We start from the raw sequence: 17,135 nt of genomic DNA, 5'->3' as shown, positions 1-17,135 counted from the left end.
TACAGAACTTCATTTATATCGAGAATACGCTCCCTTTCCCGGAACGAGGCAGTGTACACACATTACCGTAAGGCCTGTACTATAGGAGCATCTCATAGAGTGTAACCCTCGGCAGACTGGAAAATACATACATGTTATTCTATTTTAAAATGGTACGGACTTCATTTACAAAAGATCTAAATCAGACGAACTCAGCACCGGTTGAGTCCACGTGAATCGTGCAAGGAAGATGCGAGTGGCGCCACTCTTTCATACTTTACGGTAACAATCGTGTTGGCCCTTTTTCAAGAATCTCAAGCTGAGGTTTAGGCAAATAAGACTGGACACACTCACTGTGTTTTCAATATTCTAGATTTTAAGACTTACTATATATGATTTGTGTACAATTTCTTTAAAAAATATGAAATACAATATCGTCGCCATGGAGTTAATTATTCTGTTCTTGGTTTATATACACAAAAACAACCTTTCACTCCCACAAATTGCGCAAAATCATAGTTTATGTGACCTTTATACTGGAAGTTCACATGCAGAATGTGTGTTATGGAGCACATTTTTAAAGTGTCTCACAATACCAACACTATACATCATGGGTTATGAACTATATAGTAAGTCTTTAAATACTTTATAAGAGTAATTATACAAAATAATAGTTATATTATTTCTCAATATCTCTTTTGCAATTCAGACATTTATGTAGCCTTTTTACAAAACGTTATTTGTTATCAATAGCAATACTTGCCTGATTTGTGCATGTTTTTGTTTGCTTAACCCTCCTGTTATGTTCGTTTCTTACATACAGCCGTGATGTTCCCGGGTCAATTGATTGATTGATTGATTGATTGATTGATTTTTGATTTGATTGATTGATTGATATATTTATTTGTCGTTTGCCAGAGTACAGGTACAAAAGCATCGAAATTACAAGAAAGGGTGGATGAAAGATTACAGCATAACATGAGGGAAGAAGGCGAGAAAAAACACCAACCCCCCGACTATGCCCCGAGAGGGGTACAGTGTGGGAGCAGGAAAAACACCTTAGCACATAAGCACATACATTTTAGACATGACTTGCAACGAGTAGGAAGGGGGGAGGGGAGGTAATCCAACAACTGGGTGATCTAAGCCCATCCATTGGGGGCAGAAGGTAACCAGCACCGACAAGCAGCCAGCCGGTCCGGCGCCATCACAGCAGCGCCAGCCACAGCCCCGTCCGGTCACACTGGGGGTAAAAAGCAGGCGAAGGCGTGGGATGGGGGGAGGGGGGTAGTGAATGCAAATCAGTATTATTGAAAGTTCGTGTGTGCGTGTTCTGGTATGTCGTCCTCCCCCAGGCCACAACAGACAGAGTTCTCAGTCCGCAAGATGGTCGTTGCCATGGAGATAGCCTTGAAAGGTCCTGGGAGAAAACAACCACAGGTGTCTGTGGATAGGGGGAAGGGAATGAGAGAGGTTCTCACTTCAGCGATCTTCAGGGGAGTTGTTGTTCCAGTAACGGCCTTGGCCAAGGCCCGTTCTGGTTGAGGGAGCCGAAAGCAGATAAGATTGGGATTGTTTGGTCTTCCAGCAGCTACATCCAATTTGCGCACCTACTATTCCACCACTTTCCTCCCATTTTTCAAATCGATCCAATTTCGTCGGGCAGCCTTAGGGGGCTTTTAACGGCTGTCACCGTTTCCTTAATTTTCCGATAAACCAGGGCAACGCCAAATCCAAACAGCAGAAATCCTGTAATCATAGTTCCGAATAGGTAGATGTCATCTACGTCCTCCACGGAAAGGGCTGCTAGGCACACGACACGTCCATCGTGTAACCAGCTGCAACGTCCCGGCAGGACGGGCAGGTTCCCCCGAACCCAAGCTTCTCGTCGAGAAGACGGTGTCAATTGCGTTGAGAGACCAGTTGATCAGATGATCAGTTGATCGGTCCATGGTTTTTAGTTCGAAGAGCGATGAGGAGAGAGTCTCTCAAGTATAAAACAAGACAAGACATGACGAGAGAAGCCAAGCAGGGAAGGGAAGGTCATGGGGAGGAGAGGGAGAGAAAATGCGACCGCCTTCGAAGAGAGCCAAAGAGAGTTTGACCCGGTTAATGTTGAATCATCCAAAAGTGGTCAGAAACCAAAAAATTCTAAGAACTATAGTTTGTACATCATCACCAACAACATTACTAACAATTAAATCAGTTATTAGTGGAATTGAGTTATTTACCCCTCCATAGATCAGAGTTCAATCAGGAGTACTCACTCGTTTTAATGAAAAATACATGTTCAAACTATTTTTTAGGAACATTGAAAGAATCTAAATCTAAATTGCATTAGTCTACCATAACATGTATTTTCTCCTAAATTTTATTTGTATTTTGTAAGTTTTTTTTCTTTCATGGGGTGATGTAGATAAATAGATTTGAGACACCTGTGCTGTTCAGGGTCATAATGACCCGCCCACTAAAAATCAAGCCAAATGAGTCATAAAGGATTTGTATTGAAAGTAAACGTTAGTTATGTTTATTTTTAGTGTTAAGATGCATAAATTATATGATAAAAGATGACCAAAGGCCAGCACACAGTCAACCTCTTGGTGAAGTCGTATGTATCTGCAGAGTGTAATGTTGTAGGACTTCTCAGCAACCATTTTGTATGTTTGGCCCCTCCCCTGATATGTGTGGGTGGAGTTTTCCCGCAGGGAAAAATAAAGGTTCCCGTCAAAATAGTATCTGTATTTCTCGCACAGGTGGGGTCGTTAGAAAGAGAATGTGTGTGGGTCTGAGATTGGGATGAGACAGGGTGTGTGTCTCTCCCAGTCAGACAGACAGTATATTAGAAGTACTATACGACATATGTATGAGTTGAGACATGAAAGAAACCCTCACATTAGTGTCCCATGTCCAATAAAGGTGTATTTAGGGGGAAAGTTAGAAGATGATAAACATTGTTTTTTCTGTAAAGTGTGCTTCATGTAGGGTGATGGGCTCACAGCAGGATAGAGATGGTTACCATAACAACCACCTGATTCTTTTGTTTGAAGTTTGAAATGTGTACAACTTTATATATGTGGTTGTGAACGGGGTGTGTGTGTGCTGATATGTGTTTTTGTGTGTGTGTTGGTGTCTGTGCGCGCGTGTGTTAGTGTGTGTGTGTGTGTGTTGGTGTGAGTGTGTGTGTTGAAACTTGGTGGGAGGGAGTAAGAAAGACTGTCCTACATTTACAAAGAAAGAAATAGTCTAAACGTGACTCTTCTGATGACTTTTAGCCTTCACTTTCACAGCTGGGTCAAATTGACCCGGGAACATCATCTCTGTTATATAAACCTGCAGGGGGGGGTTGCAAATACATGATATTTTTTTAGTATATTTTTTTACGTTGATTACACTAAATAAGGTAAGCAGAAGAAGTTTTATACAGAATGAGCACTTAGAAGTATTTTTCCTAGATTTTCAAACTTTGAAACGGGTCAATTTGACCCGCAACATAACAGGAGGGTTAAGCTATTTTTCATTTCATTAGAATTTTATTTTATTTTATTTAACCAGGAAAGCCTCAAATCTCTTTTTCAAGTGTGAGTTGGCCAATAAAGAATAGTGATTTGAAGACAAACCTGTGTTTGATAGAAATGAGATTCTAATAATGAATACAATTACTGATTCAACTGTATTAAATATTTGTTTCTGTACATATTATCAGCATACATAAATAATACAAATAAAACCAACCTAAAACAATAATATAACTTATACATCAATATTCTAAAATACACACATCATTTATTATATTTCTATTTAACATTTATCAACTGAACCTGTGTTGATGTGAAACGTGAGCAGCAAGTGGGTCTCTATGTGTTCCATGTGCTGCAATACTAATTGAGGGGGCTGTCCCTCAGCAATTATTGAGCAAAGCATGGGACATGGACTATCGGTCGTCATCAGCTAAAGACACAGACGAGTTTTGCAAGTCCACATTCACTCCACGACAGTGTCTCAAAGATGGGACACATTTTTTTCAACTTGTTAAGACAGATCAAGCAGGGTCATTTATATGACCATGGAGGACATTTTATCAATGAATGTGTTCTGAAATGAATGTTTAACTTTTACTTTTTTCTTCTTCTTAAGTCTAGTTTTGGAAAACCTTATGAGCTCTTGCACCTATTTGTGTGGCTGCTATAAATAGGGCCCAGCTGGCAACACATGCGTGTCTATGATAGGCAGTTACAGAGATTTTCTTCACAGTCTGTGGCTCCCAAGCAACACTGACAACATCTCCATGGTAAGTTTGAAAATTGAACGAGTATTTAGGTGATCAAGAAACATCTGAATTATATGCCTAACGTCAAGTAAATAACACGTCTTTAGCTCATGATTGACCACTAACAGCACTTCCACAACCTGACAGCTCATCCTATTTATAACTTGCTCCAATGCAAAGTGCTTTGCTCGGTCAGAAAGGACATTAAGACTGAACTGTATGTTTGACATTTGTATGAGCAAATGATCCGGAGTGTATCTTACACAGGTGATTTTAACATTCTAAAGTGTTTCTTTTTTCTTCTTCTGCAGGGGATTTTACATGGATAACAACATTATATTTAAGTCTTGACGAACTGTCGACATGAACACGGAGTAGTTTCATGCTGTGGGTGATACATTTACGACACATTTTTGATTTTTTGTGAATTGCTTCAGTGGACTATGACTTCCAGAAGGCCAATCACTCGCTCTTCCTCTGGCAATGGGAGGACAAGCAGCTTCAATGAAGAGGAGGGCAGCTCTTCCAACGGCCGCACAGAAAGCCGCAATCCTTACCTCTCCAATGTTAGGCCAGAAAACAGGTAGACAGCCTCACCTATAGTCCACGGATATGCAGTTTCTTGTGAAGCAGATGTATATGTTATTTATTTATCTATATTGCATGGTGGTAAAGAAAGACCATCTGGGTCTGGGGAAAGAGTGAGTGATAAAAATAGTCAAACCAAAGATATTTTCCATATTATTAAGAACATCACATTGTGGGTCAAAAACAACATTTATCACATCAATTATGCAGATTTGTGATTCCAATTTACAAACCATAAGAATAAGGAAGTACTCATTATGTCAAAGAGGAGGGCAATTAAACTATTTAATTTAATTGAGTTATCTATAAACACGCAGAAATTAATCATTGACGCCCCATTTATTTGCCTCCTCTCCGAATAGCTATTCAAGGTATTCTCACTACAGGCCAACGAGGTAATCCACACTTTTAAAACATTCCTCCCAACTAACATCTTAACCACAAAAACTGATTTACCCCAAGAATGAATCTCACACACGTTTGAACTGTAATGTAAATGTCCAGTTTGTCCAGTGTTGCGTTCAGTTTTTAGTGATGAGATGATCAATGGTTTTAGTGTTGGACTGACAACTTTGTTTTGCTTGAAACCTCACAAGTCTCTGTGTCCCATTCACACTCTCGTCACTACCCGAAATCCCCATTAACATCCTTGTTTCTTCCTTAAGCAAGTTATTGTAATATACTGCACAGAGGTGAAGAGGTCCCTGAAATGATACTGAAGTGTAAAACTGTCGCCGATTTGAAGGCAATAAATTCCCTAATGTATCAATGTTTACTTCCAGGAGCACATTGTGCAGCGTCATGGCTCAGCTGACTGAGGACATACAACCTTCCTTTGAAACCACCTTGAAATCAAAGGCAGTGTCAGAGAAGTGTAACGTGAAGCTCACCTGTGTGGTATCAGGTAGGTCTGTTCATTCGCATGTTTCAGCTTGTTGTGAGAAGGAGGAACTACAACTTTTCGATTGTTTGTGATGTACAGAGACAGGATGTGACTAAATCTGAAAACAAAGAAAATATTTCACTTTAAAGTGAACTGCTTTATTCCTTAACTGGTCCAAAAACTCAACAGTCTTTATCATGTTCAAGATGTTTTTTAAGGATGTTGAGTTTTTAACTGCTGGCAGATTGCCCATCCAACCGCAACAACTGTTAGCAGCAGTCACTTCACAAACATGATGCAACTGCCTCAAAACACATTCATGCCAAAGCTTCTATATTGTGTTTTTTTAACTGTCCAATTTCCAAAACAAAATAATATTTAGTGCAAACTGAACTGGCATGGTCCCTGTGTAACATACATTCATAGATAGAGTGCTTTGTGGCATGTTTATAACCCAGAGGCTATGAGTTAATTATAGTCATCAATGTCTTTAGGTTACCCAGCTCCAGAACTGAAATGGTATAAAGATGATATGGAACTTGATCGCTATTGTGGACTCCCAAAATATGAAATTCATCGTAATGGAAAAAACCAAACCCTTCACATTTATAAGTATGTAACACAAACTTGCAAAATTCAATACAATTATTAGAAATGCATCTTCGAATAATATGAGATTAATATGTGTTTCTGTTTTCAGCTGCACATTGGACGATGCAGCCATCTATCAGGTTTCAGCAAGCAATAGTAAAGGTATTGTCTCCTGCTCTGGAGTTCTGGAGGTCGGCACCATGAACGAGTTTCAGATCCACCAGAGATTCTTCGCCAAGTTGAAGCAAAAAGCAGACAATAAAAAGAGAGATCTGGAGGAGCACACCAAGAAGAGGGATAAAGAAAACACAGAACGTCTTCAAAGGAAGCGGCACGTCCCACCACAGGAGCCTGAGGCCGAGGAGCAACTGGGAGCTGCTGCAGAACCTAATGGTGTCAGCTCTGAAGTCAAGAAAACAGCCTTTGTGACAGCCAAAGACCTGGAGGAGATATCTCCATCTGAGGCCAAAAAGAAAATAAAGATCACAAATGGAATAGATGCTGGGCTTGACAACAGCAGCAGTCACAGCAACACAAGTAATATGATGGGGAATGGAGGTGAAAACTGTTACGATGGAGGGATGGGTTTGGCACAATTTATGGCAGAGACTCTTCAGTCCCAGGCAGCTGACGAGAAGCAGAGCCCATCTAGAGGGGAGAACACTGAAGAGATGGATATGCCTTTTGTAAGTGTCAGTAAAGAGAAAGAGAGAGAGCAGGAGAGGATGCAAAAAGTGAGAGAAGAACAAGAAAAAGCTTTCGGAGAAGAGCATGAGAGAAAGAAAAGGAGAGAAGAACAAGAAAAAGCTTTAGAAGAAGAGTATGAGAGAAATAAAAGGAGAGAAGAACAAGAAAAAGCTTTAAGAGAAGAGAGTGAGAGAAATAAAAGGAAAGAAGAACAGGAAAAAGCTTTAAGAGAAGAGTATGAGAAGAAGAAAAGGAGAGAAGAACAAGAAAAAGCTTTAGGGGAAGAGCGTGAGAGAAAGAAAAGGAGAGAAGAACAAGAAAAAGCTTTAAGAGAAGAGTATGAGAAGAAGAAAAGGAGAGAAGAAAAAGAAAAAGCTTTAAGGGAAGAGCGTGAGAGAAAGAAAAGGAGAGAAGAAGAAGAGAAAGCTTTAAGGGAAAAGCGTGAGAAAAAGAAAAGGATAGAAGAAGAAGAAAAGGCCTTACGGGAAGAGCGTGAGAGAAAGAAAAGGAGAGAAGAAGAAGAAAAAGCTTTAGGAGAAGAGCGCGAGAGAAAGAAAAGGAGAGAAGAAGAATTGGCCGACGAGAGGGAAAGGACAAGTCTGTTGAAGACGTCGCATAGACTACCAAACACAAGACAGAGTTCAGAGGTCAAACATCACAGCAAGGCTCAGAAAGATCACGACCACCAACAGGTGCAGGCTTCCATCTCCACGGTGCTACACACAGTCAAAGACTTCTTCTTTGGTAAGAGCAAGAAGGACTCTCATGATCACATGGAGAACACGGAGAGAGAGTTCGACCACTCGCGTGCCTCAACGCCACCGCCGTCTCGGCTGCAACCAGAGCAAAATCAAGTGGGGAAGCCTCTCACAGAAGACATCGTGGCTATGGAAATAGATAAACCAAAAGAGCCTTCAGAGACTGCGGTTCCAGAACAACGGTACCCGAAGGCACGTAAACATAAGAATGAAAACAGTGTTCGACACACGGATCAGCAACCAACTCATAAATTGCCAGCTGAGAGCGTAGAGGAGTCCACCGGGCAGAGTGTCAACGCGCCTGGTGCTGCTGTGGAGGCCATGGAGGTGTCTGTGGGTCAAGAGAGTAGCAGTCCAGGTGAAGAGGTTCTCACTGAGGTATGTACAGTGGTCTTCAAGGGCAGCGATCTGCCACTCAAGAGGTATAAATAGGCTGCATTTGTGTGACAAGATAATGAGCTACTTCAGGGCCAAAGCCTGAACTATGTCAACCATCACACAGTTTAGGCTTTGAGCTATTCCAAATGTGGTACATATGACGACTCATCAATAGATGTTATATACATGGTGTGGGACAGTCAGACAATATCAGTGACTGGTGGAGTGACTCGGCCTGGCCATGTGAGTCGGTGGTTTAACTGCATCGGTATCACTCAAGAGCATCTCGCTCAACGAGATAGTGTGGGAAAATAGGGAACCATAAGAACCGAGTCACTTGCACTAGATATGTGTGGGGGTGGGGGATGTTGTGGATCGACTCGGCACATTGTAAGATAGGATGGGGAATATCTCAGATGTTGGCTGCTATGAGTGGGACACCAGTGCGTCAGAGATCATGATGAAACCTGAATGTCAGAAGTGGTTCTCAAGTTACAAACGGGCTTTGCATGGCAGATGGCCGTGTGTTCTGGATGAGCGGGAGTAGAGCGGCAGGTCTCGGCATGAAAGGAGGGCCTCGTCACATCGGGCACATTCCTCACTCCAGTCCCCCCCCCCCCCCGTTTATATCTTTAAATAAACCTCTTCCTCATCCAGAGCAGTAAGAGGAAAGCAATAGTTTTGTCATCTCAGCGTTCAGCTTAGATAATTGGTTCAAGTCTGTCATGTGTCGGGAATTGGGATGATAATGATTAATATGATAGTATATGGTCTTACAGTTGGAAATCTAGTGCCACTAGTTCAGACAGTTTATACGAGTTTAGACAGTTTATGAAAAACAGTGACATACAGTGGCCAGATTAGATTTAAATCCACTGAAGTAATCGTCACAAAATAAACGCGTGCAAGTATTTCCTATAATCTAGAACGATTTGTTTAGTTGCACGGATCCAAAATCTCTCAAATGTTGTCATTATTTATTCTGCATATTTTGTCAATGTGTCTATATGCTTTAGGAGAAAGTTGGAAAATAATTCATTGAATTACGATAATTTCTAGATTTGAATCCTTCAAATTAGAATTTTCCCTGAAAGTTAGATTTCAAATAGTTGAATGTAATTGTTTTGTGAATTGTTTTGTTTCGTGAATTTTGCATGAAATGCTAGAACACAGCGGATGTATTATTTTCAGTTTTTTCCACTAACATCATCTGGTGCTCGATGACAAGCTAAAAGGGGAACAGAATCTGTGTTTAAACGTGATCTACCTGCACAGCGTTGTGTGTCCATAATGGGGAACTTCAACTGTACCTTTCCATGATGGTTGTATACTATGCGCTCTTGTGGAGGGCTAGTTCGAGGAAGTCAAACGATTTATCTGAATGCTGTTTTGTCACGTATGTGTGACACCTATTTACACCATATGTGGAGACAACCACAGATTCATTTTTAGGCTATGACACCAGTTCCCTTCCATCGAAAGCAGCAACTTCTTTTTTTCTTAGTAGTCACTGCTGGCAAGACACGGTGTCACAAGATGGCATGTAGCGTCATTACTCTTCAGCACTCATCTTGTGTTAACAGCAAAAACAATCGGCAATGATGGGAAAGAAACCCAAACGCTGTGATATGTAGCTTGAAGCTCTGCCTGTACATTTTGTCTACGATGCTATGCACACTCAAATGTAAGATTATTATTTTTTTGCTTGGTTTAGTTTCACTAACAATGTGTTGAAGACATCAGATTTAGATGAATCATGATTGTCATGATTCATCGTCAACAGAGAAGTGATCATTCACTCCCCGGCAGGTTCTTTGAGTAAACACCACATCTGTGTCGAGTATGTTTCTCCTGAAAAAAGCACACTAACACTTTCAAATTAAGATTAATCATAGACATACAAGTTAGTACCAAGTGTGATCACGGCTGAATTCAGACAATTTAAAACATAAAAAGCTAATCCCGCTTAGTTCACATATTTAAATATTGAATTAGAACCTGGCACATGTAAAGACTCGTTTACATAGGTAAAGTAGTTCCAGAAATAAGCTGACCTCTTGAGTTACTGTTATTCTGCATTTTTTTAAAAAACCATTTATTGTTTAATATGACCTAGAATTTGTTGACCTATATTCTCAGACTGACCACGGTGCTCCTCCTGTCTGTCGGGGAATGTAAAACATAACGCAATGAATGTTTTTTTAGAATCTGTCACTCTTTATGCTTCTGTTGATTTATAGCAGCAAAATGTGTCTCATTCTGAAAGTGTCACGGTGTCAAAGGTCACTGCACTAAGTTTGTTCCAACAAGCTTCTTAAAAAACTCCTCAACGTGGCACTGAATATGTTGGTCACTATCAGACTCTTAAAATGACTTCTTATGCATGTCAAATGTATTATGTAACATTAGAATTAAAACCATCAGTGTATGACATATGTGTTTCATTTAGTTCTAACACTGCTGTTATTTCCCCTTCTTGGTCTCGGGGATACGTGGGGGGACGAACACATGACAGTCAAAGAACACTGCTGTAAATGTACCGAAGTACTACAATGATGTATTTGTTTACTTTTTATCAGGCTGAAGAGAAAGATCCTCAGAAAGTATCAGTTTTCAAAGAGGTTCCTGTACACCAGCAAGAGCCAGATTGCTTGCTAGCTTCACCACAGCCGAATCACCAGGCTGCAAGAGAGAAGTCTTCACCCAGGGAAGAAATATCTGTTCTGCCATTGACCCAAGACTCCCAGAAAGAGGAACGTTCCTCCACATCCACCCTCACTAGTTTGAAAGAAAGCTGGACTTCCCCTCACAATCTTATCTCGGCTTCAAAGAGCTGCAGCCTTGGAGACACACCCGATGGAACGTCACCAGAAAAAGAAATGAGTGTTGACAACATGGGCAAAGGAGGTAAACCTGACACAGAGGAGGGCAGCTCCTCCACTAAGCTATGTGAGGAAGAGAAAGCTGAAGTGAATTCATGCAGACAGCTGTGCTCAGGAATAAAGAGATCTGAGATTACTGAATTAAGAACACGTTTACTGGAAAAGAGAATAGAGCCACATGAGTCTAAAACATCAGATGATGTTCTTTCGTCATTGCCTGCAGTGGCAGCGTACGATGTAGAGAGAAGTGATGTGAAAGAACAGGCTGAATCTACTTCACTGATTCAGGAAACGAATGTAGGATTTCCGCCCACTGCAGCCCGAGAGAGTTTAGAAAAGGGTGACCTAAAAATAATGCAAGAATGCACTTCTTCTATAAGAGAGGGAAGCACTGCAGTCCACAATGTCAATGTAATACAGAGTTCAAACACAAGTTTTAGAAGCAGTGAAGAGGGAAGCAAATTGAAAGAGGTAATGATTTCTGCTTTAGGTGCAGAGGTAAACTCTAGTGACAATCTTAAAACCCAAGAGCAAATCATTTTAGAAGGTGCGAGTGCTGAAGCAAAAAATGAGAGTTTACAGCGTGAAGTGGAGACAGAAAAGATAAATCCAGTGAAAGAAGAGGAGTTGGATGAATCAAAGAGCCTCTCCATAAACAAAACAAGACGGGTAATGTTTATGCTTTGGAGGAACACATTAATGTTGCACATCAAGAGAGCAGTGAGACACCACAGCGTCAGCCCTTAGCGAATATCCCACGGATCCAAATATCTACTATTGATGATACCCCAGATATTAAACCAACTGTGGCAGGTGTTAAACCAAAAGAGCATTTTATAATCCCAACAATTGAAATAATGGAGCCAGAGCTCAAAGAGTGCACTCTGCCACTAACTATTTTGGGACTAAATAAGCGAGAATCACAGCCTGCTACTTTGCAAAAACATGATACAACTAGTGTGTCTCAGGTAATAATCCAAGGCCATAGCGTGACTGATTCTTCAAGCGTGTTGCCCACGCAGAAAAGTGTGCAGAATGATAACAACCACTCACTCACAGAGAATGGAAAGGAAGTTCTGGAATTAGATGACAAGACAAAAATGTTCGAGCGAGACCAGCCACGCGTGAGGAGTAGTGAACAGCTCCCTCAGATGGACTATGCATCCATTCCTGTTATAAATGTTTTGTTCACTGATGACAAGGAAGAGGATGTATATGTAAACAAAAATCAGCCTTTAGAAACTCCACCAGCGCCTTTGTTTGTGGTGCCACCGATTTCTGTCACTTGTCATGAAAGTGATTCTGGACTGCCCACACAAAGTGAGTGGACAGAAACAGAAACTTCAGCTGCCATGCAAAAAGGAACAATCCATGATGTTGACAAGAATAATACCACTGAAAAAACTCAAAGGAGAAAACAGAACCTAGAAGAAACAGCAGAAAAGAGTAAACAAGAAAACACTCCCTCTTTGCTACATGAAGCTCTAATACCAAAGGTTGGTGAGAATGTGAAATCATTCAGTAAATCAATAGAAGATAACATTGATCCTGAAGTCTTGAAGACAAAACCCCTTAAAGAGGCCAAAATAGAGACTTTTGTGTCTATTGAGGACCTTCAAAGAAACAGATCATCTGTTGAGAGACTCTGCTCTAAACCTCCGGCACATCCATCATTGAGTCCAGCCAGTCTCCGTAAGTTCATGTCGAAAGCGGCTCCAGACTCTGAAGTAATCACCGTGGGTGACCGCCAGATCGACAAAGCAGACGAAGATCTAAGTGGAGGCTCAACACCAACATCGTCCCTCTCCTGTGAGAACAGTCCCCGTCTGAAGCGCAGAGACAGCCTGTCCCTCATACGCTCTGCCACGCCTGAAGAGTTGGCCTCCGGAGCTCGTCGCAAAATCTTCATGCACAAAACTAAAGAGGATGGAGAGGGAGCAATAATTGGTGCGCTGGAAGCTCAAGGCAAGAAGGAGACCCCCTACATGTCACCCAGCCAGGCTCGCAGAGCAGCATTACTGCAAGCTCCCACAGGACAGAATACCCCACCGATGGAGAGGCGCTCGCCGCTGCTGAGCCGCAGAAAGGCCACCTTGGAGGTACCAAAAGCCGTGGAAGAGACTCCCACAGAAGAGCCTGTCGGCACCAAACAAGATGAGAAACCAGCTGAGAAGAAGCTGAACCCTTTAAAAGGTATCAAGAAGCAATCCTTCAGTCCTAAAATAATGTAATTGTGTGCATGTTTTCCAGTTAAATTAGTATCAACTTGTTGGCACAATATATTATATTATAGCTAGCATATTTAAATCTGTTGTGTAGTTTTTACAAAATATAAAAATGTCATAAGGGTTGTGTGAAATATTTAGTTTGTCAACACATTGACTTACCAGTACACCAGTGCAGGAAGTGGAAACATTATAAAATCCTCAAGGACAATATATATTTACCTTTGCACCCTCTCTCTCATGCACCACCAGCTCCACAGGTCATCCGTAAGATAAGGGGAGAGCCCTTCCCGGATGCCTCTGGACACCTGAAGCTGTGGTGCCAGTTCTTCAACGTGCTCAGTGACTCCACCATAAAGTGGTACCGAGATGAGGAGGAAATACTAGAGGTGAAGAGAAGGTAAAACCACCTTCTTGTTGCACAGTGTCAACCATATTCTAACCACCTGGAGCACAAATCAACAGCAATGTCACATGGTGTTCAATTTGTTTTCTGGTGTTATTGTTTTGGGGATTTCTAGCTGACATGACTGGTAAAAATGGACCGGTTCCAAATCTGAAACAATAATGCAACATGGAGGATTTATTTGCGCCTCACGATGCTTCCCATGGCTTTCTGTCATTCTCCTATTCTCACTGCATCACCGCTCAGCTGTGGGGCTCACAGTCACTGCACGTCCAGGTCATGTGACTGTGAGCCCCACAGCGATGACACAGAGAGGTGCATCTCTGGCTAGACACAGAAACTGTAACCTGACACAACAACGTTCCCATCTCCAGGGGGCATTAAAGTCTATATATGTGATAATGGCTGCTGTGTCAGCAGAATGCTGCCTCACAGCGTGGCCATCTGTCTCACAGTGACACCTTGTGGGTTGATGTTGAACCTTTGGCATTCTGTACAACTCAAATTGCTGTGTTTTATGATGATGTTTTCATCTTTTTTGTCCTCAAGTGGAGGAGACGAAAGCCAAGTCGCACTGGCTGTTGTTCTGGCATCCATCCACGATTGTGGAGTATATGGCTGTTCAATCATTAATGAATATGGATCTGACACCACTGACTTTCTGCTTAGCGTAGACAGTGAGTATATGCCTTGATAAATCAAGTGTGAAATCTAAATCTTATATATATATATATATATACCTTTATGAGCCTTTCTGTTTTCTTTTTCACAGTTCTGTCTGAGATACTACTAAAAGAGGATTTGGAAGGTTACGGTAGCCTTTTTTTCTTTTTTCTTTGACATTATCTGTGAATGTTCAATGGTCATGTAAATATATGTTTTGTTTTCCCTTAGTTGGAGAAGAGATTGAGATGACCCCGCTGTTGTTCAACAGAGGCCTGGCGGACTGTGGCAGCTGGGCTGAAAAGTACTTTGGCCGCATCATGACAGAGACGGTGCGCATCGGGAAGGGCTGCAATCACAAAGCCAGCAGAGTGAAGGTCATCTACGGCCTGGATCCCATTTTTGAGTCTGGAAGCGCATGCATCATCAAAGTTCAAAGCCCCATTGCCTACGGGATCACACAGGAGAACAAACTCATAGACAGAAATCTACAGTTAACTAAGCAAGTGAGTGGTGGATTAACCCTTGTGTTGCCTTCGGGTCATTTTGACCCGATTCAATATTTAACCCTCCTGTCGCCTTCGGGTCAATTTGACCCAATTCAATGTTTAATGTCGGTGTTCTTTCGGGAGTCAACAAACAAACATAAAGTACCTTACACTTAAACTTGGAAAACAATATTAATTCTTATAATTTTCTGGAGATTTTAATAGCTGGGGTCATATTGACCTCAAGGGTAAAATATGTTAGTAAATATAAAGGTAACAGGAGGGTTAAACATTGAATCGGGTCAAATTGACCCGAAGGCAACACAAGGGTTAAGTGTTCAAAAATCTTTAATAAATTGCTCTCACTAATTTCTTAGTGATCATGGTTGCAGTACAATGATCTGCTTCATTAAAATATTTGTGTTGCCAGGAATGCAAAGTCCAAAACATGATACGTGAATATTGTAAAATCTTCGCGGCTGAAGCAAGAGTTATTGAGAACTTCGGCTTTTCACTAGAGTAAGTACCATGCTTATTATACAGTAGCTCTGATTCCAATTAAAATGTTCAATCTGCCTTGTGATCAAGCCACTATTTGCTTGTGTTGCCCTCAGAGTAATTTCTCAGTATCTAATGTACCGGCCTGCGAACTCGGTGCCATATGCTACGGTGGAGGCTTACTTCGAGGGTGACTTCCTCAGCTACTGTATGATGGATGCTAAAGGGAAGCTGATGACACAAACCGTTTCTGAGGTGGAGCAAAAATGTAACACCTTCCAGCACTGGATCTATCAGTGGACGCATGGCAATTTGCTGGTCACTCGACTGGAGGGTAAGCCACTCATACAAGGTCATAACCAGAGCAATCATTTATCTATTTCTGAGAATGAGAATATTGATAGTCTTCTATATTTTTATTTTTCAGGAGTTGAAACGAAGATAACAAATGTCAGAGTTGTGACCAAGTCAAAAGGGTTTGTATCTAAACCAGGAAATGCTAATGTTATTGTTTGTTTGCCATTAGAATAGCTGTAATAATAAGTTGACGCCTGTATTTTAGATACCAAGGACTAACAGAGCACGGCTCTCCTGAAGTCTTCGAACAGTTCTCGACCCACCACCAATGCAACTACTACTGTGGACTTCTTGGCCTGTGCTCACTTAAAACTATGGATAGTCTGCAGCAACCCACGAAGACGAAGGGCTCCAGAAGCCCCCTTCTCAACCGCAAACTGGGCTCCAACAGCCCCAAGTTGCAGCGAAAAGGACAAAGTCCTCAGATGTCTAGAAAGGCTAATTCTAGCCCAAAGGTGACTAGAAAAAATGCAGAGACAGAGGACAATAAAACAGGCACCAATCCCAAGCCTGCAGAAACTGTTGATGTCCTTGAAATGAGGTAGGAAGAAGCACCTCTTCAGTGTTAACCAGGATGCTACTGCCTGTAATGGTCTAGTTTTACCTGTTTCTTTCCAGTTACCAAAACCAGCAAGGACTTGAAGAGTTAGATGAAAAGAAAAGGAAACGTTTGTTGACCTGGCTTTTCAAAAATAATTACTGTGAATTTCTCAGTCACCATTACAATTACAGTGAGAATATATCTGGCAGAAGCAGTGTTTTTAACTTTACTCAGAATCATATCAGCTCTATGAGTGGACAAACAACTCTCCAAGAAATATCTATAAATGCTACTTCTTTTGATGAAGAGTTGAACATTTTCATCATCTGATATGAATAGTTATGGAGAATAAAAGCACAGCCACAGAGAGAGTTGGATATTAAACGCTACATGTTCATCTGTGATGTACAGCATGTGAGTAAGACATAAAGTTAATATATAGAGACAGTATGGCTTGCTTTAGAAATGCTTAATCAGCATTTCTTTACGCAGCAAAGTTGAGCTCATGCTGTAGAATTAGAGCACCATTGTTAAGTCAAAGATGTTTGTGTGCACTTTGTGTTTGGCATTACTCTTTTGTAGTTTATAAGTACGTTGTACCTGTTGTGTCTGTTTGCATTGGTCCTCTCATAGTAATTCCGAATATTTGCGGGCAAATTCAAAGCAATGTGCAGTAGCTGCTTACCAATAAACTCTTCAACAATGGTATGCTCACGCTCATTGACATGCAATACTCAAGTATGTTCCCAGCAATGAGGAAAGCTGATGAATGAATTCCACAGTAAATGATTTGACCTATGGACTGTGGAATAAAAGGCCAATAAACTAAATAACTAAAAGTGCAGACTCAGCACTTTTAGAAGCATGTTGATTACTAGGTGAAATCTGTAAGGTTTCACAGCAACTGACAATTACCAAATGAGTTTAGTGTACACTTACACAGA

At 41.2% G+C, this 17,135-nt stretch overlaps 1 protein-coding gene across 1 annotated transcript; it reads left to right on the top strand.

The window, feature by feature from the left end:
• Nucleotides 1–4,237: 4,237 nt before the first annotated feature.
• On the top strand, nt 4,238–16,896 carry alpk3a (alpha-kinase 3a). The gene is given in 16 exon segments (XM_056416438.1): nt 4,238–4,267; nt 4,558–4,829; nt 5,197–5,229; nt 5,617–5,738; nt 6,212–6,329; nt 6,418–8,131; nt 10,711–11,755; nt 11,758–13,206; nt 13,491–13,638; nt 14,194–14,321; nt 14,417–14,452; nt 14,539–14,813; nt 15,226–15,314; nt 15,410–15,627; nt 15,721–15,769; nt 15,856–16,896. Coding segments are annotated over 15 exon segments (5,904 nt in total). The 5' UTR covers nt 4,238–4,267; nt 4,558–4,689; the 3' UTR covers nt 16,196–16,896.
• Nucleotides 16,897–17,135: the final 239 nt, after the last annotated feature.

Source organism: Pseudoliparis swirei, chromosome 6 (genome assembly GCF_029220125.1).
Source record: "Pseudoliparis swirei isolate HS2019 ecotype Mariana Trench chromosome 6, NWPU_hadal_v1, whole genome shotgun sequence".
NCBI classification, from domain to species: domain Eukaryota; kingdom Metazoa; phylum Chordata; class Actinopteri; order Perciformes; family Liparidae; genus Pseudoliparis; species Pseudoliparis swirei.
Note: the sequence above shows the minus strand (reverse complement) of the source record. Positions and strands in the feature narration are given on the sequence as shown.